This window comes from Anser cygnoides, chromosome 10, assembly GCF_040182565.1.
Source record: "Anser cygnoides isolate HZ-2024a breed goose chromosome 10, Taihu_goose_T2T_genome, whole genome shotgun sequence".
Classification (NCBI taxonomy): domain Eukaryota; kingdom Metazoa; phylum Chordata; class Aves; order Anseriformes; family Anatidae; genus Anser; species Anser cygnoides.
In genome coordinates, this window is record NC_089882.1 from 4,124,465 (window position 1) to 4,147,256 (window position 22,792).

Here is a 22,792-nt window from a genome sequence, read left to right on the forward strand (position 1 = left end):
AAATAAGTCACAAACAATTAAAGTTTTGAGTCTTACCCCTTTGAGAATATCATCTTTATTATCACTCCATTTCATGAAAAGGACTATTTTCCAGCTTGTGTTGCAATTCACAGAGTTGACCTGAAAGGAGAAATAAAACGTATTAGCCCCACTGTCTTGTGCCTGCACAAGATGCTACTGCCTTACTGTTTACATGTTTTTCAGCTGAGCACTGCCATCCCTGTTGCATTACTCCAAAGAAAGCCATTTCTGCATCTATTCCAGAAAAAGTAACTGCAAATCTGACTTGTTAGTAAGTCACACATCATGGTGCCATGACGACTGATTTTGAAGAAAAATCTGATTTCTAGCCAGTCAAGCAAGAGAAATCAAACTTAACCTTTGTCTAGTGCCCAAAAGGTGCAAGAAAAGTCTTGTAGATATCTTAAGATGCTGAGCAACAAGATAACCATTCCTAAACACCACCTGAGGTCCTAATGAACTTACTGAGGGCTTAATTTTCTTAAAACACAAGTCCTAGCAGCCTAGCTGCAACATAGAGCTTGTAAAGTTGTTCCAAAGCCCCGCACTCCCAGCTCTGTCAACCTGCCCTTACCTCATTGCATCCCGGATTATCAACAAGCTGATGACTACTAGCATGAAGAGGCTGGCCAGCGTTGACAGGATTCAGGACTACTTTGTCTCCAATGACAACCTGTAGGTAAGTGAAGCATCAGACAAATTTGCAGTCTGAGAAAGCTTTTCCCTTCCTTCCTTTTTTTTTTTTTTTTGTTAATGGGAGTGATAGGAGGAAATCACCTTCTTGCAGTTTGGAGAGATGCCAGTCTGAATATGAAAACCAGGATTCTGTTTGCTTCAGAATTTAGCTTACTATATTCAGTCATTTGGGCAGAAAAAAAAGCCTATACTAACGGATCCAGAGGCTTACAGAAGAAGCAGTTTACAGTTCCAGTAACAAATTTATCTGCTACTTTCCATTAGTTTCATTGGTTAACATTTAATAAGTAATTTTTATGGCAAAAGGTCAGCCAAAAGCTCTCCTCCTCCGAGAGGCACTTTCATTTGTAATATCAGATTCTTGACCAGGCTGGCATATGGCTCAAGACAAAAGCATTTTATTACGGACAGTAAAGGTCCTTTTCTTCCCTTCTTCCAGGGTGAAGTCTTACCTAAATTAAAACACAAAACCCTTCTCTGTATTGAAAGGAACTGGTCATTATGATAAAGTGTCTGTAAATAGGTAGGATTTAAAGAGCTTACTAGCCTGTAAGACTGTATTATCATGTGCTTTATTGTGTGCGTGTGTGTAAAAGGAAGTACAGCTACATCGAAATGTATGGGGCTGCTCTACAGAAGAAATTATTCCTACTCAATAAAGCTCACTGGATTTAGGTGCCAAATCCATGCCTGGACTATACCACAGAGCACCCTTAAGCTTATTAATGCCTAGTTTGGGGCAGGTAGCACACCAAACTCTCTTGTACAAAGGTAATGCATCAGAAGCAATTATTTTCTGGTTTTCCCATGAACAGGGCCATTTGGCCTCGTTATTACCTCATTCATCATATACAAAATGATGGCAAATTTTGATTCAAAACTGGCAACACTGAAAACCCAGATATTATTTGTTCTAAATATACCAGAGGAACGCAACAATTCCTGCCATTTTGAATTGGACAGGGATTGAGAAAGGCTACCATAATTAGGTCTCTTATTCCTTCCAATGTTAAATCATCCCATGTTTCCAAAATACAAGTTACCATAGCAATTTTCCTCCCCCTCCTGACAGCATAGGAAAAAAGTTGTTTCTGCAACGTAAGGCACGAAAAGATCTGTGCATTTCATTAACTGGAAGACAGACCTCCTGAAACAAGCTTTGCCAAGCTGTGCACAGAACAATACATGAGGATATTCTCAGCACTTACACTGTCTCCAATGGAACGCAGCTTGTAGAAAGGCTGTATGTAGAACCAGGAACCTTCGTTTCCGGCTTCGTCCAAGGTCACCCTCATAGCATTCTTCTCTAGCAGAGCTGGTAGCCTCTTATTTACTGTTAAGTATTTGTTACTTTTTAAGTGAAGCAGCTAGAATAAGAATTAGAGTTCAGTTCTAAGAATGCTCATTTTTCCTCCCCTCAAGGAATAGTGAGCACGTATAGGACAACCACAATATCATACAGGAATCAAAATAAAAGCTAGATGATATCTCATGAAAATATTGATGAATTCATGCACAATTTCACTGGCACATATTTCAGTAAATATATAGTCTTAGAGCACAAAACATCTTCAACTAATCTGTTTCTTCTCCAGCAAAGGATAAACACTTAGAAATGCCCTCATCATTTTACAACAGCCTACTCAAAGACCCAGGACCAAAAGCTGTAAAATGTAAGGCACTAAGTAGTTTTCAGAAGGTGGTGGTGTAAAGTAAGGCTGATCTTATATTACTTTGCTCAGGCTGATTCGTTTAACAGAAAACTCTACTGCTTTTTTGAAGACTCTCTTCAAAAAGCCCCGTTCCACAACCCTCCACTGCGTTAACAGCTCACACAGGCTGCACACAGTCAGCATGAAAATGCAAACTGCAACAGGGCACAGCCTAGTTCCTCAGCTGTCGTTCAAAATACCTGTTGCCACATTTCCAGTAACTTCAAATACTTTTGTATAGACAATTTTGATGTTTTTTGACTATTAAAAATAGTGGTTACTCACAGTACATTTTGACCACAGTGAAAATACAGGCAAAAGCTTATCACTGCTCTTAGTAGTGCAAATGCTTGTAGTCCTGTTAAAATTGACAGTATTTATCTCTCCTCAGATAAGTAAAACTAGATTTCTTGCCTCAAACATACAAATAGCACATTTAATTCAACCAAGGCTGATGCTTCTGAGCCCTTCCTCAATCAGGTTGCTCCAAAGCCTACAACTGCTTTGCCAACCAACTTCTTGCAACAACAACAAAAAAACCCCTCATGTCCATTCTCCTTGTCACCTACTCTGATTATATCAAACCAAAACCAGCTGGTAATCATCACTTCTTCTAAAGGGCTGCAGCACTCTACCTAGAGAAGCATGTCTGCTCTGGTTTCAGGGTGAACCAGCACCTGCTGCATATTCCTTTCCCCATTTATTAAAAACACGCCTTTCTTTATTACACAGTTATTGTACTTTTCATTTTTCTTGGGTTTGATGTATGACTTTGATTTTTTTTCATTCCCTGCAACTAGTATAACCTTTGTTTAAATGGACCACAATGACTTATATGGCTTCACTCTCCTTTGGGGCAGTTTAGTACTTGATATTTCAACATCTGACTGCAAGATAGTGTCTGTGCCACGTTCCACATGGCCAACTATACTGTAAGCACAAAAAAGAAATATTCCCAAATAAATAAATTATACGGTGACCTCAGAGGGGAAAAAGCACAGCTAACCCATAATAAAAAAAATGAATCTATCTGTATCCTCACGGAGATCACAGCCATACACCCAATTCTTGCTTCACAGGATCATACCTGAGGATGCTGTCCACCAGGCAAAGCTACAGATTCTTGTCTACAAATTTCACAAGTTTAAATTCACATTGCACAGGATTTAGCTTAAACTCCCCCATTCAGCTTGCAAAGATGTTCACAACCTACCTGGATAACGTTGCCATACTGGATCACCGTTCCCAGCAGCTTTCTGTTTTCAGTTTCGTTCTGTTTCTTTTCCAAATCTGCGGCATGCTGACATGAAAAGAGAATAATTCACTTGATGTTTTATAAACAGCGTGGCCAAACAACTAAGATGCTTTAAGAGTATTTCACAGAACTACAAAAAATGTGAACATCTGATAGAGCAAGATTTCCTTTTCCTAATTTCCAATAGTATAATTTCCTATTCCCTTTTTCAGTTGCTTAGGAAGATAACGAACATTTAAAAGGTATGTGTTTTGACTTTGACACATTTGATAAATAGCTGCTACAAGACGGAAGACGAGGCATTAGAAAACAACAAAACACCTACGGGGGGGAAGGAGAAAAGGGATGGTAACAACCCAAGCCAGGAAGTCTATATTCCTTTCTACTGACTTCTATAAAAAATGAAAGGAAAGGACTTTTACTTTGGTTCGTTATTTTACTTTGCCAGTACAGGCGCCCATTCTTCCACAATCTGTCTTTTTACGATGAATCTGATCACCTCTGTCACACAGCAAGATTATTTAGAAGGCATTTACATTTGCCCACGGGAGCTCTAAGTGCACAAGGTCCTGACTTCCCAGCATCACAGAGCTCACGCCTCATTAGGTACCACTCGGTGCTGCATTACAGACTGGCTGGGAAAATACAGCTGTGCACTTCTGCATCATACCAGCACATTAATAAAAGGAAAAACATATGCAAAATAGAAAAACTAATCCCTATGATTATTCAATTTAATAACTTAATTTATAACCCATCCATATAAACCAACCAGCTCTTCTTACAATGGCTGACGTTTGCCATCTGCTCTACGTACTCACTATTCTCTTGTACTTCGTTTTGCTTAAAAACAAGTAAGCTATTTAAAACCATTTTTAAACCTTTTCATTTGGTAAAGAAATTCCTTCTCATTTCCCATGAAAGTTGATTTTTTAATAAGAAATAATTATTTTAACATGCATCTGGATAAATAGTGATTTAAAACTAGACTTTTTAGGAGGCTAAGCATGAATGTTTATGACTCGGTTCTCAAGAATCTCAAGGACTATGCTAGGCCCAATTTCCTCTTGGAGGAAAAGAGACTGCCCGCAATTCCCAACTATATTAAGTAGTTAAAAAAAAAAAAAAAGACAGCTTAGCTACTGCAAATGAAGAGCTGTCTCTACACTGTTTTAAAGTTTCACCTTCTTCAGCTTACAAAAATTTGCTATTTTTAGGAGTTCTGCTAGGTATGATAAGTGGTTCTTTCTCCAGGAGAACCTGCAATACAGTTGCTCATTTAAACACAAAAATACATTCAGAAATACAATGCAGCATAATTCTTTTTATTATTTTTTCTTGATTTCACAGTACTCCACTGAAAAACAATTTATTCAGGTAAGACACTAATACCCCTCAACTATCAATGAGGATCACAAACAAGAGGGTTTCTCTGCCTGCACAGGATTGGGTGCCACAATTATTGTAACTAAAGAGAACGGTGTATTCTGTGAAAACATAATGAAGTCTTTGGACAGATTTCAGAAGCACATACCAAATCTGACAATCACTCAAGAAAAGCACTTTCTCTGGCCACTAGATGTCAGCTTCTCAAGCAGCACTGATTCTTGATACCAAAGAAAGACAAGTGTCCCAGATTTTAAATCCCTTAAATGGCATTAACTTAAAATAACCTGACCTCAGCATTGAGCGTGCCACAGCAGACAATAAATTCCACCAGCAGGCAAACAGAAGCCAAAAAAGGCAAGTGATGATGAATACATCTCGCACCGCCGTTTTTGTTAAAAACTATAGGCACTGATAAAGAAGTCCAATCAGAGGCAGAGGTATCTGCTGCACGCACATGTCTTGGGGGCACAGCCTGCCTCCCTCCCAGCACACACTATGCAAAATGCAGGGGTTTTGGTGTATTCTGTGTACCAATAAATGACATGCTCTTATACTGGGCAGAAAATTAAGTTTTGATGTATGAATGATGTGCATGGGACCAGGTTATTTTAAAGCCATGCATCAGACCCAGGTAGACCTGATGTAGCACATCCTCCAGAACAGGTTAGCCTTATGTGGAAGTAATGCATATTGAACCATTTCCAATAAAACTGTAAAGTACTCAAATCCTTTCACCTAATCTAGTACGCGGTTCATGCACGGTGGCACTTCCCTGTACAAACATCCCTCAGCTGGAGACAAGTACCAGCAATATCTAATCCTGGATTTCCAGAGGGGCCCCGTCACAAACCAGTAAAACATCAGCTGAACATTACAAGTCTCAAACACCTGAGCTGGCATGTACTGAGGAAAGAGAAGACGACTTTAAATGACACTGTAATCCAGCGCAATTACATGGTGCTTTCCTCCGGGCATGAGGCAGTGCTTAGAACTTACCTGTCTTTAAATTCCATGAACTCGCACACATATCCTGCAGGCATAAACTCTCCCCTTCCCTTACACACCAGAAAAACAAAACCCAGAATCCCCTGACGCTTCAAGCTTGATGGCACGGTCTCCTTCTCTTATCATCATTAAAAGGGCAGGAGAAACGCGGCACAAGTGAGGGACCTCTGTGTTACAGCCAGTACAGAAATAACTTTCTCCTTGCCCAGTTAATACTTCTGGGTTATAAAATTATGTTTTCAGAAGCAAAATGAGTCAAACAGCCTTTCTGAAATGCAGGCGCAAGGCAGCCATATGGCAATCAGCAAATGACACTCTCCTACAGGGCCATTTTGTATTTCAGTCTTCAATGAGCTTAATATAGGCTTTAAGAAACTAAAAATATTTAGAATTGTAATTTTGACATGAAGTACTCCAGCTATGTAATTTTAACATAAACATGCAGTTTATTTAACTCTAAAGTCAACAGATGGTATTTAAGTTAGTTGGCTTTTTGGTGTGAAAAAAAGGAACTCTAGAACCAGCAATCAACTGCCTTACTGGGTTTTCAACTGCTGAACGTCAACATTTTCGCCAGAAAAAATATTAAATACTGCAAGCTAATAAGGAAGGAGAGGCTGTCTGGCCTTATAATTAGTCATAATTACCCATCAACCTTTACATGTATCCCAGCAGCAATATTTGTGTGAGGCACCTCAATAGATTTATCAGACTATCAGATTTATTTAGCTCATGGCATCTGCCAGCACAGCTAACGCCCGTGACTTCATGCACCGAGGCACAACGCCTGAGAACCTGCTCCTGTGTAGTTGTTTGAAGGGTTCTGGTTTTATACTATTAAAAGATGCCCCCCAAATGCCCCCGGAGAGCACTGCTGCAGTTAGCACAGGTTAACGACAAAAGCTTGAATTGCTCTCATGACTCTAACCCAGTACCACACACACTGCTGGTGGACACAGACCTCAAAGAGCACGTTACCTATCATAAATCAGAGGATGCTTGTAAGTCACATCTCAGTGAACGTCTCAAAAGGAGTCTCGGGTACTGATTTTGATAGACTTCTCTGATATTTCCTTGTTAACAGTGTCAGGTTGATTGGAAATAATTAAAGCAGTATGGATGAGAGCGTTTATGATCAACGGCAGCCCAAAACTGAATACTTACGTGTAGCTTATTGAGCAGCACTGCATCTGTTGTGCTGTTAGCTCCGGGCTTTGCTGCTTTCCAGAACTGCTTCTGAGCAGAGTACCGGTTCATGGGACATAGTTTGAACAGGCAATCTATGAAAACAATGAAACAAACAGAGAGAGTGCTTCAACCAGTCATAATTAGCTGGGCTTTTGCTGCTAGTATTGTCCAAATATTTGAGCAGCAAGGAAAGATTTATGAACAAATTCCAGAAAGCTCTTGATCAGACACATGCTTTTTTGGGCAACAGGAACATTGCCCCATGAATGATAAAAATTAACTGTTGCTGCCAAACATCTGATGCAAGAGCAGAAAATTCATCACTTGTCCCGGTCAAAAACCCCACCATACTAAAATGGTAACGCTTTTCAGCACTTTCCCAGGCAAACAGATTGATTTTACTCACTCACAACTTTTACTTTTTATACTTTAGCAGGTATATTGCTTCACCCAATGTTAGTGTTTAGGGGTGTTTATTTATTTATTTATTTTTTAATAAATCAAATCACTTTATTGCTAAGGAAAATGACAGGCAAAGAACTGGAGAAACTTACATAATAAGTAGCAACAGTAGAAGAAAATACCCCCAAACAACAGCAGGAAAAAGCAAAGAAACATTCACAGCACAGCTCAGAGGTGGCAGTAAACCCCTTGGGTGCCGGGTTCTTTACCAAGTTCATCGACACTGTTTATTTAACATTCTGCCTGGCAAAAGCCAGGAATTACAGCTGATTAGTCTTATTAGAAATACGTTTTCATATTAAAGAGATGCTAGCCTATCAGTAATACAACTAAATTAGCTGCATTTAGTATTTTTTCATCTGTTGCCAAGCAACTGTACACGCAAAAAGTAATAAATTAAGCTATTCAAAGACAGCGCCTGAAGTAGCAGCCTCGAAGTTTAACCAAAGTGCCCCAAATGCCAGGACAGCTGCCCCCAGCACCTCTTTGGTGACGGTGTGGAATAAGACTTGAGGCTACTAATTCCCGTCGTACTTCCAAGGACGACTGACGCATGCTTGCGGGCAAGCACTAGAACATGGGAAGCAGCAAACCACAGAGAGACCAACCTGGGGGTTTTATCTGCTTCACTGGAAGCGTGCCCTGAGCGGGGCATTGGGATGGCCACCTCCACGCTGCTCGTGCTTAAAGAACAACACAACGTGCTGGGGCACCGCCTGCCTGTCCAACCCTTCCTCGAGAGCACGCCGGGCAATGTCAAACCCCTCTGACAGAAGGGCAAAGGTCTTCAAAATGAAATACTCCTCTAACGGGGCGAAGCACCAGTGGCAGATCTGTCTTTCATCCCGCAGTGAGCCACTGACGGCCACGCCGGGCGCTCACTGGTTCCAAAGCACCGCCGCGCCTCCCGCAGGTTGCTGCTATGCCAGGAGAGGACACGGCAGGAGCTGGGCACGGCCCTGGCGACCCCTGAGGGCGCGCTGCACGCCGGGGAAGGAGAGGAAGAGCTGAGGTCAGGGGCAGGGCCTTCCTTTAGGTGCATCTGTCCGGAGACACGTCCTCCGCCTGGCACTGCCGGCTTATGGCTTCTGAACAGCTAGGAGAAGTGGAAACTGAAGAGCAAACTACACTTTCCAGGTACGCTCTCTTCAACACCCTTTTCATTTACAGGAAGATGATTCATCGAGATTGACAGCACGGAATGGGATTCAAGAAGCCACCGCAGACTTGCACTTTCAGAGGCTGCATTGTAAGCAACACATCAGTTATAAAAATTTCTATTTTTGCTCAAACCACCAGTTCACACTGACAGCAATTAACACACAGAACTGCATAGAAGAATTAATTGTATGCTAGATTTAGTCACAGTGCAAGTGTATTTTTTCCAGCCTTTTCAGCCAAGAAAGTTTTCAAGTTAGGCTCAACTTGTACATGGAAAAGTGCCGGCACCCCCTCTCCTCCCTCGAGCACAAGGGGAGAGGTCTGCAAGTGTTTGACCTTCTTCCGTGCAACAGGGGAAAATATAACACGGTTTTCTTAGGTTTTCTTCCTAGTTAGAAGACTACAAATCTAAAAACTAACAATAAAAAGCACCCAAGACTCCTAAAACAAATGTTAATTAGAAAACGATTTCTTAAGTGGCTGAGGAGATGAACTTGGCCTTGTTTGCCATTCACCTTACCGCGACCACCAGAGGCTGGTTAGCACCGCATGCATTTTACCATGGATCAAACCTATGGCCAGAAAGCTTTTAGATCTCCAGGTTCCCCCGGCTTCTGTGTTTACAAAAATCAACATGCAAGCGCGTGCTCGCTGAGCACCACCACGGTCACAAGTCTGCAATCCACGGAAGTGACGGCGGTGTTATACAGACCAAGTACTTGTCAGACGCGGTACGTGGGGAAGGTCGCTCAGTTTCTAACAGATCCGAGATGAAGGCAAAGTAGTTGACTTGCCAGCAGCTGAAACAACCCGCTCCCTGCTCTGGTCATGGATTCAGGAGAAAGCCGATAAATAAGAGCCATCGCTGCAGCGTAATCTCATCTTACTAAACAGTGTTTGCTGAACTTTAACGACGAAGGAATGCATTTTGTTTTCAGATCTTCATGATACATGGGAAAAACGTCAGAGTCGCACACTGAGTCAGCGGGAAAATAAAATAACCCGTAACTGCTGATTAAGTGAGGACACGTCGTCAGGCACCAACAGAGCAAAGTCCTGCAGGAAAAAAGCGGCTGTGTAACTGTGTATTACCTCATCGCGCACAGGGGTAATGAATGACGTTGCACAGACACGCATTCAAATGCACTCACCTGTTTCCAGGCGAAATTTTGTTCTTTAGCCAGCAGTTGCCTTCAGAAAAGGGGGCTTAGTGCACGATTGTGCCCTGCAGCCACACACTCAAGTTCTCGCTGCCAGGACACTCAGATCCCCACAGGGCCTCTGCCACCTGAAGCTCGCTGAAGTATGCCAGGAATGCCTGCTTACCCTCTGCATGTACCAGCATCGCGGAGGAGTAATGAAAGGATGCTGGAAACACTAGAAAATTCCATGTTCTCAAGTGTTTGGGGATTCAAGAGCGAAACCTGCCAGCTAGATTACTCCAGTCTTACTTTATTAGGGATAAATAAATTATTGCAATCCCTTCTACCCCATGCTCCTCATGCTCTCATCTCCCTCTCCCTTTCTCTCCTGTTGTGCTAGACCTCGCTCCCTTCCCACCCAGTCCTGGTCTCCCGGCGTGCAGCCTTCCCTTCCAGCCCCAGCCCTCCTGTCTGACCAGTCCCTGCTTTCATCCCGAGTGATGTATCCGGCCCCCAATCCAGCCTTCTCTTCCCCTGCACCTTTGCCACGACAATAACGGACAGGTCCCCACCTAACACGTGAGGAAGGAGTACGTTTCACCCAGACGCTCAGGACCAGGCTGAAGGGCCGCGCCACGGTGGTTTCACACACCTCCACATCAGCAAGCTGCCCCAAAGCCAGACCTGGGCCTGTTCTGTGCAGGGTGGGCACAGCACATACAGCTTTTGCTGTCGTAGCAAAATGAAAAACCTGACCAGATTTTTTTGCTTAATGGACTGTTTTAACGCACGCTGTCAATGGAAGAAGCCCACCTGGCCGCCGTGCTCCGGGCAGCCCAGCAGGACGCGGGGCTCCCTCCGGCGCCTGCTCCCCATTTGGATGTGTTCAGCTGCAGGGGAAGCGGCCAACCCTCCTGTGGTGGCAGAGCCGACAGCTTTCTGCAGTGGCCTGAAACCACGGCCTAGTGGTTATCAGAGTACTACAAGTCAGGAATGCAGACTTCATCCCCCATAGCCAGGGTCAGCATAAAAACCCTGGAATTGCCAACAGAAGAGGTCTTGATTCTGTGCCCAGAAAAACCTGGGGTTTTGGCGTGGGGAAAGGAAGGCAGGCAGTGTAAGAATGGCAAAAACCTGCTCAGCGTTTCCCTCTGGTCTTTTACTACTTGGGCTAAGTTGTAAAATTGTTCAGGAATTTCAAAAACATTGGGGAAGGAGAATTACATTTCTTCTCTCCTTGTTCCTAGGTTGGGAACTATTTTGGAGCCACAAAAATTGCTTGGTGGCAAGACAGACCTTCCTCACACCTCTGGAGTTTATACCATCGATTGCGATCACCTCAGCATATTTGCCTTGTTACGTGTTATTTTTTATTATGATTAAAATCAATCAAAAGAATCCAACGAACAACTGGCATTTCAAGAAAATTCTTGAAAAGCCATGATAAATCCAAAACATCTGTTGGGTGCCTTTACTTGCTTCCACAAGTGATAGAAAAAGAAGAGCCAAACCAGCAAAGTAAACTGCTGAAAAGGCACCAGGTTTTCCACCTTTTGTGCCCCCATCCCCAGTCAGACTCCATCAAAGCACCAAGGAAAGTTCAAGCTGCATTCAAAGATTAATCTCTCAGATTTTATTTTTTTTTTTTAGCAACTTGATTAAAAGTTGCATGGGAGTTTCAATAGCATTTAGGTGGCATGTTAATATTATTGTAAGAGAAAACGGAAAACTTGCCCAAACTGCAAGCATCTGTTAGCAGAGAGCCTGGAAGGATTTGGAGAAGCAGGCGTAGTATTTCAGAGCCTACCCAAGCCCATCACTTGCTCTCACCACAAGCCAGACAACCCGAACTCAAGAAGGCACGTGCAACCCCCACCTTCCCTGGGGAGGGTTTCTGCACCGCCTGGCGCACTGACAGATGTCATCGTGCCAAACCCACCCGCTGCACGTGAAGCTCGGGAAGCTGCTAAAGTGCACCGCTGGCGTTGAACGCTCCTCGTGGTGCCTGAGCTGGCCAACGCGGGTGACAGCCAGACAACAGCTGCTGTGAAGGCTTTCCACCTTCCCTACGTTAAGGGCATGTCCAGCTCCTGTCAGTTTGGAGTCGCGGTTGGTGACTTCAGAAATAAGCAAGACGACAGCCCTTCTCACAAAGCCTCCTTCAGGGCACTTCCACCCGAGGAAAAGCCACCAAGAGGAAGATACTTAACTAAGTCACTTACAAAACCTGTTGAATATTTAACCCCAACACAGTTGGTTCTTACTTGAAAAAAATACTTGATAAAACCCAACTCCTTTTTGCACAGCAGTACTAAAATTAAATGAAAATTAGCAGCTCCCCATTGAAATTTCGCAGTTCCTCTTTAGTCTTCTCTATACTTAGATACCTGACATTTCCCCCAAGATCAAAGCCCAGGGTAGAGGATATAATAAAAATCAGTACGCTTATAAATATAAGAATAACAAGAAAGACGAAGAGTTAATGCAGCTGGCAACGATGGAAATATTCTCAAGACAAGTTCTCCACATCGTATTTACGAAAGTTTCACGGCCTCAATGCCCTCACAAAGATGGTAACACTCCACATGGACGCAGAGATTATTTCAAGACTCTTTTGTGTTTAAGTGAAATACTTTCATGCAGGAGGTACACAGAATAATAAAATATCCATATATTCAGTCACAGGCAAGTTTCGCCTTCCCAGAAGGCCCTGCACTACTACATTGTCTATTTCTGTACTTGCTTTTTCTGATGTTTAAAATGAATAGATGACAGCCTAAGAGGTTCAAAGAATATAGAACAAAAGCAGCTACAGAAATGTGTTGATTATTAATCATTCCTGCACTTCCATAAAGAGGGAGAAAAAAGAACCTGATCTACTGAAATTACTGTCTTTGTGATGGGAAGACATCTTTTCATTTTCAATTTGCAGCGCACAAGCTTTGCTAGGAGTACAGCAGCTCATTGCCAAGGCGCACTGAATGCTTGACCTTCTGTCCCAGCAGAGCCCACTCCAACAGCAGCTCCAGCAAAAAAGGCAAAAAAAAAACAATTTGCCAAATAAAAGACCACTGAAATCTCCTCCCATGTTGCCAACAGTTCTGTCACATACCTGGGGAAAATTCAAAAGCAGGTCAGAAGGACATTTGTACGCCCAGCCCAAAGACCTCTTGGTGACCACGTATGTCACTGTCTCTGGAACCCCGCACCAGTTACACGACAAAATACGTTCGAGGTTTCTGCTGCTGTGAAATCTGTTGCCTCCCTTCTGTATAGCGTTGCATCCTGCCTGTTACAAGAACTTTGAATGTTTTTCTTTTTAAAGCACAAAAGAAAAATCACCCTTGCAACCAACATTTAAACGGAAAGGCTGCATGATCTATGATCTAAGTATATTTTTACATTAAAATAACCACCCTCCATTCACATCTGTGAGACGTTAGGACAACCACCCTGTCGCCATTGTACTCATTTGTGCACGGCTCTGCCGATGGAAATCGCTACTTCATTTTTTCAAGCTGTAACAACATAGGAAATAAAGTAATTATTAACCGAGAGCTCATACACAAAACCAGACAAAGGAAGGGGACTAGACCGGTGATTTCAGAGAAAGAAGATACACCTGGAAGATGGCCCCTGAATATCAATGCCTATTAAATCAGCAGCATTCATTAATACAGTATTCATTAGAAAGCAATGGTGTTTAAACGCAAAGCAGGACATGACTCCGCACAACACTAAGTAACTTGAGAGCAATAAACTGCATGCTTACATGCACAGCGTGGCCAAATTTACTGCGGGATAAGGCTGTTTTTCAGCAAAAAACGAGTAAGGTAACTTTCTTCTGACCAGGAAAAGCAAGGCCAGCTCCCCACCGGCAGGGAAAGGTAACCTGGCGGTGCTCTGCGCACACTGCTCTTCCTCCGGGTGCACGGAGAGCAAAAGCAGAGGCAGCTCCCCGTGTTAGAGGCAAAAACCCTCCAGAAGCCCTCAGAGACCACAAGGGTGACCAAGCGCCCAAAAAACTACCAAAAGACTAACAAGAGAGAAACACCTTCAGGTAAACATTTTAGGTACCGAAGAGTTCAGGATACACCAATGTTTGTTTTATTTCTGCATGTAACCTCTTTGGTCTCCTTCAGAAAGAAAGCTGCTACTCGAAAAGAGAGAAATATTTAGACACTGGATATACAGGCAGCTCCAAAAGGAAACATTTGCAGGAAAGACCAGATACGTTTCCCAGTCTCTGGTATGAGCAAGGCTGAGCGAAGGCTCTGTGCAAATGCAAAGCCACGAGGGGCAGCAGCGCAAGGAGAGGGGACAAAAAGCCAGCTGCGCTTAACTACAACAACTCCCTTTTTTTAATTGCAACTTATCCCATTTGACTCCAAGCGAACTGACAGGCTCCTCGCAGCTGAGGGCGGCACCACGATGGACCTGTCCCCCTGGGCGGGTGACCAGGGACACGACAATGACACAGCCCCAGCGGCCCCGCCGGGTATCCTGGAGAGCATCAAGGAGCCACTCGTATCTGCAGGCACAGAGGGTAATTCAGAGCAGGAGAAGCTACTTGAATTAAGCTAAGAATAATCTCAAGGACCTTTAAAAAGTCAAAACACCAGGGTGGCTCCTGGCGAGTGAGAAATACAAGCCAGAAAAAACTCTACGTGCTGAGGAGAGGGGAAAAGACAAGGCAGAAGCCCCCACAAACGGCCCAGAGAAGAGCTCGCAACTGCAGCCATTAATCTGAACGGATCCAGGCTCTCAAGGAAAGCTACTGGTTCCAGTGAGCGTTTTTACTGTCTTAGCTCATCTCTGTCTCCGGTCCAGCACGACAGAAATCCTGCACCAGGGGTGAGCCTTGCCAAGAGGCAAGTCCAGAGGCCAACCCCTCCCCTCTCCCACAAGCACCAAAAATTAAGTTTTACACGCTGCAAGGAGCGGTGTGTCATACTTTATTCGAAGAGAACTCAGCAAGCTAACATACGTAAGAATTGCAGAAACATTTTTAAGTGAACTGTCTTGGCTCTAGGCTTTGTCACAAGCTGGAGAGCTGCGCTCTTCACTCAGGAAGCCATCCGCTATCTGCCTTTTTATAGTTTACACGAAAAATCCCGCTGCGAGGTACTAAAACACAAATCTCAGCACATGAGCCTTGGGACAGCCTTCCTCAAAACCTTCGGGTCTTTCCAGCATCCATCTGTAGCATTTTATGGCAGCAGCAAATCAAAGCATGATCTGCTGGCTGTATTTCATCTTCTTTCAACCGCTCGCCCCTTGGATTTCATTTTCACGTTTGCTTCTTCACTTGCTCCTGCTTTTCCGGAATAAAGTTCCTGCTCGAAATGGGTCAGGAAGCGGGGGCAGGAGGCGGGGAAGGGCTTGGACGGCTCTGCGCAGGAAGAACAAGGCGCAGATCGAGTTACAGGCACCATCTGAGAGCATCGGCCCGAGCGGTATGGAAAGAATATGGCTCTGCTGTGAGACGCCGCTGGCGTGCCTGACCGGCGGAGAAAGGGCTGCTTCTGGTTAAGAGCAGTTTGCGTGCGCGCTGTAAGGGACCAGCCACGCAGCAGCACGGGAAACAAAAGGCAAAATGTGCAGCTGTTCAACGAAGTAACTCGATTTCCAGCTTTTAAATGCATTTGGCTTAGAAGAAAACTCGCATTGCCAAAAAAAAGAAGTTTGAGGGGCATTAAATGATTATTTGATAGTATTACTGGAGTCTAGGTTAGAAGAACTGAAGAAATAAAACTGAAATCAGTGCTTTAATTCTTCTTATGCTAACAAACTGCTTGGGAGACTTTGCCTGAAGTGTACGTTTGTTCCTTTCCTCCACTGCCTGCTACCTTCCCGATGGTTGGCCCCGCTGCCTTCTGCACGAGTGCCGACACCGCAGGTCCACTGCTCTGGAAGACCCTCAGAGAGCTGACCCAGCCCATCCCTCCCTCTGACAGGCAGCATGAACCGTGCCTGCTCCATTCCTGACAGCTCCCAAAGTTGTGGTTCCAGTGCTCTGCTATTTCTGTACCTAAACCGTTCGTTTTTATTGTTTGAGCCCCATCTCTGCCTTCCCTTTGCAGGTGTGCAGAACAGCACAGCCCCGCTCTCTGCAGTGTTTGCCGGCTCCTGTGCTGCGGCCCCGCAGCTATCAGGACGCAGGAGATGAGAACTGTTCGGGAGCATTCCACCCTCTGGATTTTCTCTCGTTGGCTCCCATCTTTCAGTACGAGGTGCACCACTGAGCAAGATACTCCACTTGAGGCTCCGCCAGGAAGTAAAATTGGAAAAAATAATTACTTACTATGTCTTTTGGCAATGTTTCTTTTCATATATTCCAAGGCAGCAATTGCACTTTTTGTAACAGCACGGCACTGACTCCTCCCGTTCAAGCCGTGATTCCTATAATCCCCAGCCCCGCTCCCAGGGAACCGCTGTGTCTGCCTGTTCTCCTCCTCCCCGGATTCAGTCAGCTAAGTGCAGCCTTTGACACATGCCCCCACTGAACTGCAGGGACATTTTTCAAACCATTTCTTTGTTTTTCAAGGTAATTCTGAGTGTAAATTGAGTAAATTCCCAGGTTTTCTTCTCTGCGAAGCTTGCAGGAGACAGCTGGCTGTGCAGATGCAATTACCAGCAGCACGGCAGCGTTCACCTGGAGCTAGAGTAGGGCACAGCATCACAAGGCATGTGCTGCCACACAGACGTCCAAACTCCCAGTAAACTGCTTATAGGTGGACTTGAGCAGCACGATTTCAAGAGCTTAGCAAGGCAAAGGAAGATGCAACAACAACAAGAAGCCAGACCTGCCTTAATTACAGGAAACAGCACCCTGGAGTTGACTAGAGCAGCGTCATGCTGCTGAACTGCGCTGCGCTCTCCTGCGCATGGAGTAAAACTCCAGCATCCCCATCCATTTTCCCAATCTAAAGGCTTTATTCCTCCCTTTCCTTTCCCGTGCTTGGCTTGAGCCTTTCACCTCGCTCGCTGAGGCCCTCTCCCTCTCTCTACTTTAAACAGCCGCCACCCTGCTGGCAGGGGACCAGAGGTGCTCTCGCTGAAGCCTATCAGAGGATGCTCCTCAATCCGTCCCAGCTCGCTCCCTCGCTGCACGCCACTCCTCTTCTCAGGAACAGAGCACAGAACACGCCAACAAATCATGCAGCTAATTAAAATTTGGCCGAGTCCTCCATAACGTAGTCTTCGCACTAAAGATCGCACTCCGGCTGTCACTTTCAAAAGCAGATTATGCTGACAAGGTATACACAGCAAACGCAAGTGCTGCCGTATATTGCATCTGCCCCAGCTGCCTGCAGCAGCACACCGGCGTGTCACGGCCGAGGATAAAACATTTCAAGCACTTCTAAAACGCAAAATATCCCAGTTAGAGCAGGAGAGCCGAGCTCTGCCAGCACGGCTGCTGAAACGCAACCTAGAGCTTTACGGATCAAAAATGAAAGCGGAAAACAGCCCCCGCGGGCGTAAAGCAGCCCCTTCCAGGAACAGCCCCGCAGCACTGCTTCACCAAAAAAGGCAGGCGGGAGCTCGGCGCCAGAGCAGCCCCGTGCTGCACGGGGAGGTCGGACAGCTGGATCGCAGAAAGGCCGACCAGCCAGCTTCACCAGACCGGATTGCAAATGGGAAGAACAAATGTTCAGAAACCAGGAGCGGAAGCAGAGCCTGCCAGCAGAGCTCTGAAGGCATTTATCCCAGCCTGCGGGATCTACATCACATTCTTACTGGACTTTTTTTTATTTTTTTTTTTAATTGCAACGCCATCACGCTAAATAAGCGACAGGATCACCATAGATTATGCCTGGATAGAGATGGCATCGGGGCACTTACCATCGCCTGGCGTGCTTGGCACTTTGGGGCAATGAGCATGCAAAAGAAAAGCAAATCCTACACCGTGTAGGTGCCCAGCCTCTGGACTGAAACACTGCATTCACCCCGCTGTACAGAGCTGCCCATGTGCTACTGCAGGAAGACGAGCAGAGCTGTAAAGCTGAAGAGAATATTGCTCGTTTGTTCAACTTCAAAAGAGACTGAGCTGTTTCCCCCCCTTTTTAAAGCACAGCTTTCAATTTATTTTAGCATGCCCTACTACTTCATTATCTTCCAGAAAAGAGACTTAGAACACGCTGTCATCTGTCTTTAAGGGATGTTTCATCCAGGCTCCAAACGTAAACCTTTTGCAGAAATAAACACCCTCTGTTAACATTATCTTTCAATGGATACGGCAGCTTCCAGGACTTTTCACTTTACCACCAGAGGTACAATGTCCCTGGACAACAGACTGTAACTGCTTGCAGCAGGAACGCTGACATTTCGTACAGTAAATCAATGAGTTAAAAATACCCTTAAAGGGAAGCATTAGCTGCATTTCTTTAACTCCTTGTGCAACGAAGCAGACCTACAAGTTTGGTTTTAGATGCCGTAATGCTACATGACAACACCTACTTTTTTCCCTGAAATCTTTGAGATGGGAAACACCAAAACCACCATTATGCTGATAGTTTTATAAGCACATGCAAGCACCGGACCTCAGGTCTTTCCATCCCTCTGTCACAAGTCAGAGCCAAAGAGGGGGGCTCCTCCGCCCCGTGCCCTTGGGCACTCCACTTTTGCAGTGTTTGGCTTTCCAAATTTGCAGCAGTCACAGCGGCGCTCTACCAAAAGCAAGCAAGGAGCATCCACCTGCATGCTCAACCCTGAATGCTGCCTGCTTCCTAAGCCGCTTTCTCATCAAGAACACAATATTTATCTGCCATTGAATTTCAAAGCCTATTAATTGGCGCCTTCTCACAGTCTGCGTGAATCAACAGCTCCATTCATCGCAGTCCCCTCTTCTGCCAGCTGCAAAAAGATGAGATCTGCACACGAGCGTGGCTTTTGGCACTGGCAGCTGGGAGGCCTTCCCAGCACCACAACGAACTGGAGATCAGGAGGGGGAAAAGCAGAGGTTAAACCTTTACCTAGCTACCGCTAGGGCTTGGATAAAGCTCTTCCTTAACACTGGAAGTACGTGCTTTAAATCAAAATGTGTTCTGCAAACTTGAGTTGATCCTTGCAGTGGAACTGAAGGGTAGCCCAGGGACCACAACAGCAATACGCCAGGCACCGGCACTGCCCAGGGAAGCGGCAGGAGACAGCCTCAGCATCGCGGCGTGACCACATGCATCCCATCCCTACCTGCATCTCTCTGAGAAGTCTAGAGAAAATTAATTTATTCAAGCCACTTCATGCTACATCTAGTTTCAAAATTTCCTTTTACACAAGCGTTAATTAGTTTTTTTCAATGTTTTAAGCCAGCTTTCCGCTGTCTTATTGACATAATGATAACATATCAATCAGTGCAAAAGCAAAACTGATTGAGAAGTGATGGATGGGCTGGCGAGAGCTATTAAATAACACCAGCTGCATCACTGTCTGAACACATCCTACTCCAACATCAGCACAGTCAGCAGAGTCTGGATCACCAACACCACCTTTCTCAGTAGCCTCAAAGCAGCGACAACCTTAACAGTTCAGAAAAACACACTGAAATCTTTGAGCATTGCTTGCTCCTTTCTCTTCTCCTGTTTCGATCACTGTCTTTTTTTCCCCACTTCTTACTTGTACCATAACCTTATCAAAAACGTGTCCTGGCGTCAGATGGTCCGGCCTCTATGTCCAGACCTACATCAGGTTTATGCCCTTCTTATGGGTTCATTTTCCTTCTCTACAGGAGATCTTGGCATTTGGAAATGGCAGAAGCATCGATAAGCAAACAGATGATATCCAACAGATATGACAGCAGTGCCTTAAACCCGTCATGCTGCAGAGTGAAACACGGTGACAGTGCGGGCAGATGAAACCCTTCAGCAGGAAAGGCCGGGACAGCCTGAGCTGGGACTCAGGGTCAGGCAGCCCCACTCGAGCACAGACCACACCACATTTCAGAGGCACACTAACACCGCTGGTTTCACAGACGCGATGGAGCGTCTTCAAAAATTCCGTGGCCCTCTCCTGCTCTGCTGTAAAACGAACAGAGCTCACAAGAACTGCATCAGCAGCGATGCCTGAACACGCCACTTCACCTGTCCGGGTGCCCGGTGCTGTTTCCAGCCGCCACCAAACGTCCCTTGGCAGCTAACAGCGCTAAATGCCACCGTCTGATGCCAGCCCTCCCGCTGGGGTCTGAAACAATGCTTGCTAGATTTATGACTTCAAAGGGAAAAGTCAGTAGCAGGCATTTGCACTTAGCTATTTTCATCATCTGTAGATCGCAGGGATAACTTTTTAGCACACGGATGTCAGCGCTTGCTTCGGGAGAAACAAGTGCCCCCAGCCTTGTAGGTATAAGTAGGACCCGAGCTCCCCTCAAAACACCTGCAGATAAGGACGCTACGCGAAAACAAAAATCTAAGTGACAAAGATGTGCAAAGTTGGTTATCGGTGATTTCCTCAGCTTTTAGATCTGGATGAGCACTTGGGACTTTCCTCATCAACTTTCAATTTTAGTCACTCAAGGTACGGAAAGGAAGTCACCAGAAGCAACGACTTCAATTTACTTTTCTGGCATGTCTCTGGACTTCTAAAAGATGAATGTCCAGATACCAAGCACATCTCCTTTCTGCCCTTTGAAAACATTCAGAAACCTGCAACTATTCCAGTCAAATACACAAAAGGCACATGTTATAAAAACAGTCAGACATAAATTCTGAATTTTCTTATTAAAGATCAGAGCAGTAGTGATGCTCCATTAAGCTAAATGAAGAACTTTTCTTTTCTCCTTGAAGTGCCATATCATTAAAAGCAGGACTTGTTTAAACAACGCCTGAAGGTGCACAGGGTGGCCAAGGTAACCCTGACCAAACCCGAGGCTCACGAAGCCCACCGCACGCTAGCCCTGCAGTCTCTCCCCTCCCAAGCAATGCAGAGATCGATTTCCTCTGGAGAAGACCCACCCTACGTGCCCTCAACGCCCCTCCACGTCGAGGCGCGTGATGCCTGACAGCGAGGAGCTCCTGGGGCTGTCTGAAGAGCAGACTCGTGGCGTTTCTCTCCCGTTCTCCTCCCCCAGCCCTCCTCCCGTCACGGCCCCGCGGCAGCTGGCTCCTGCCCACTCCCCCCCACGCTCCCCTCCATGGCAACACTCCTGTGGAAGGGGAACGCGGAGAACATGAATATCGGATTATTTCTGCCTCCTCGGACCGAGCCCTGGAGTGATGCTTGGAATCAAGAGCCATTGCGAAGGATGACGTCCACTTCGGCAGCTCGGTCACCCGCCGAGGTTTGAATCGAGGGGCTGGACCAGCTCCAAACGAACCTGACAAGCCCGGCCCAGCTGCTGGGCCACAGGCTTGTAAGCAGAGGAAACCTCCACAGGATGCCACCTGCCAAGGCCAATCTCAGGCTATTAAAGAAGTCACCGGGGAGGTCACTACCCCTTATGGACGGTTTATTCCGTTACACATCATACTTTCCTTTAATCACCACAAGTACCCGTTCGCTCTCACCCACTCCTAGCTCTCAAGCTTCTTTCCTCTAAATAAAGATACATTGCAGCCCTACTACATCAAAGTGGAGATTTGACACAGATTCTTCCTATACAATCTACTAATTTTGTTTCACATTTATTTATACAAGTTTTGCTGAGAAATTCGCGTTGATGCATACAGAAGCATCTCTCACCAGGCCACCCAACTTACTTTGCAAAAAGCCTGCCCCGAACCAACTCTCTCCACACCTCCCATACCACGAGAATATGTCACAAAGCATCAAGTCCTCTCCTCAAGAGCGTGCAGTGCTTTACCGAGGAGCACAGAGCAGAAACACAGGGGAATTTGTCTGAAGGCAGAGCCACCAAGACGAGCTATTCAAGCCTGACATGAGCGAGGATGCCCACCGACTCTTCTGAAGCCACCGCCTGACCAGCAGGCAGATCTCAGGAGGCCAACGCACTGTTCATTTCTTCTGGTTAACTCAGTCAATCAAAAAAAAAAATATTCAAGGAACTTGTTTTCAATTCTTCAGCAGAGATCAGAATAACCCAGTATTACATTGCAATAAACATTAGACAGCAGTGTTTATGGAGCAGTCACTTTCAAACGAGGGAAAAATCTAGATAAACATAACTTTGCATTTGCAAAACAGTAAGTATTTATAAATAAATGTCCTCCTTTCTACTTACCAGTATCAGGGTATGATGCCTTTACAATTCTTTAAAAATCTAAATATTTAAATTATGTCTAAAATTAGCATGGTGCAAAAAGATGCTTCCAATGATGTACCCACCAATAAAAATCATCTTTGGAGGTGGAAGAATATCTTAGGGCTTCCAGCAAGAACCACATGCTAGCTGAAGAGACATTCAAAGTAGCTGAGTCACTGTGGTTTTCTGAAACGAGCCTTTAACTATGACTTGAGGGAAAGAACATTAAGTGACAGGCACTTCACAACGCAGGATAAAAGTTTTTCTTTTAAAGTTACTGGGTTTTTAAGGCTAAGGCTGCAACTCATTTTCCTGCCACTTTTTTTCTTTTGAGAACTTTGATGTCTAGTTCCCAACATGATGTTTAATTTTAATCCTGTATTAACCATAATTTAAGCTTTGCACAAATATCACAGTGCCCTTCAGAACAGTTAACTGTTTGGTAACTAGAGGTATATGGTCTCAAAGGTGCTTCTGGGGGTAGGACTTTGGCATGAACAGGGAGCATAACAGTCCATAGCTCTGGATTTGTGTCACTAATCTGAAGTCACTAATCCCTCACCCC

The 22,792-nt window shown here is 45.0% G+C and overlaps 1 protein-coding gene across 12 annotated transcripts in view; it reads right to left on the reverse strand.

Annotated features, from left to right (window-relative positions):
- The window catches only part of ITPR1 (inositol 1,4,5-trisphosphate receptor type 1), a 169,987-nt gene that overhangs the window by 117,868 nt on the left and 29,327 nt on the right, over window positions 1-22,792 (reverse strand). For 11 of the 12 annotated variants that reach the window (XM_067003328.1, XM_067003326.1, XM_067003334.1 and 8 more), the window contains 5 exons: window positions 7,243-7,358; window positions 3,643-3,729; window positions 1,926-2,084; window positions 596-694; window positions 37-120 (listed from right to left, as the gene is read on the reverse strand). In XM_067003328.1, the coding sequence (XP_066859429.1) occupies window positions 37-120; window positions 596-694; window positions 1,926-2,084; window positions 3,643-3,729; window positions 7,243-7,358 (545 nt within the window). Of the gene's footprint in view, window positions 1-36; window positions 121-595; window positions 695-1,925; window positions 2,085-3,642; window positions 3,730-7,242; window positions 7,359-22,792 lie in introns of those variants that run through there. The other variant, XM_067003330.1, reaches the window with a different exon arrangement.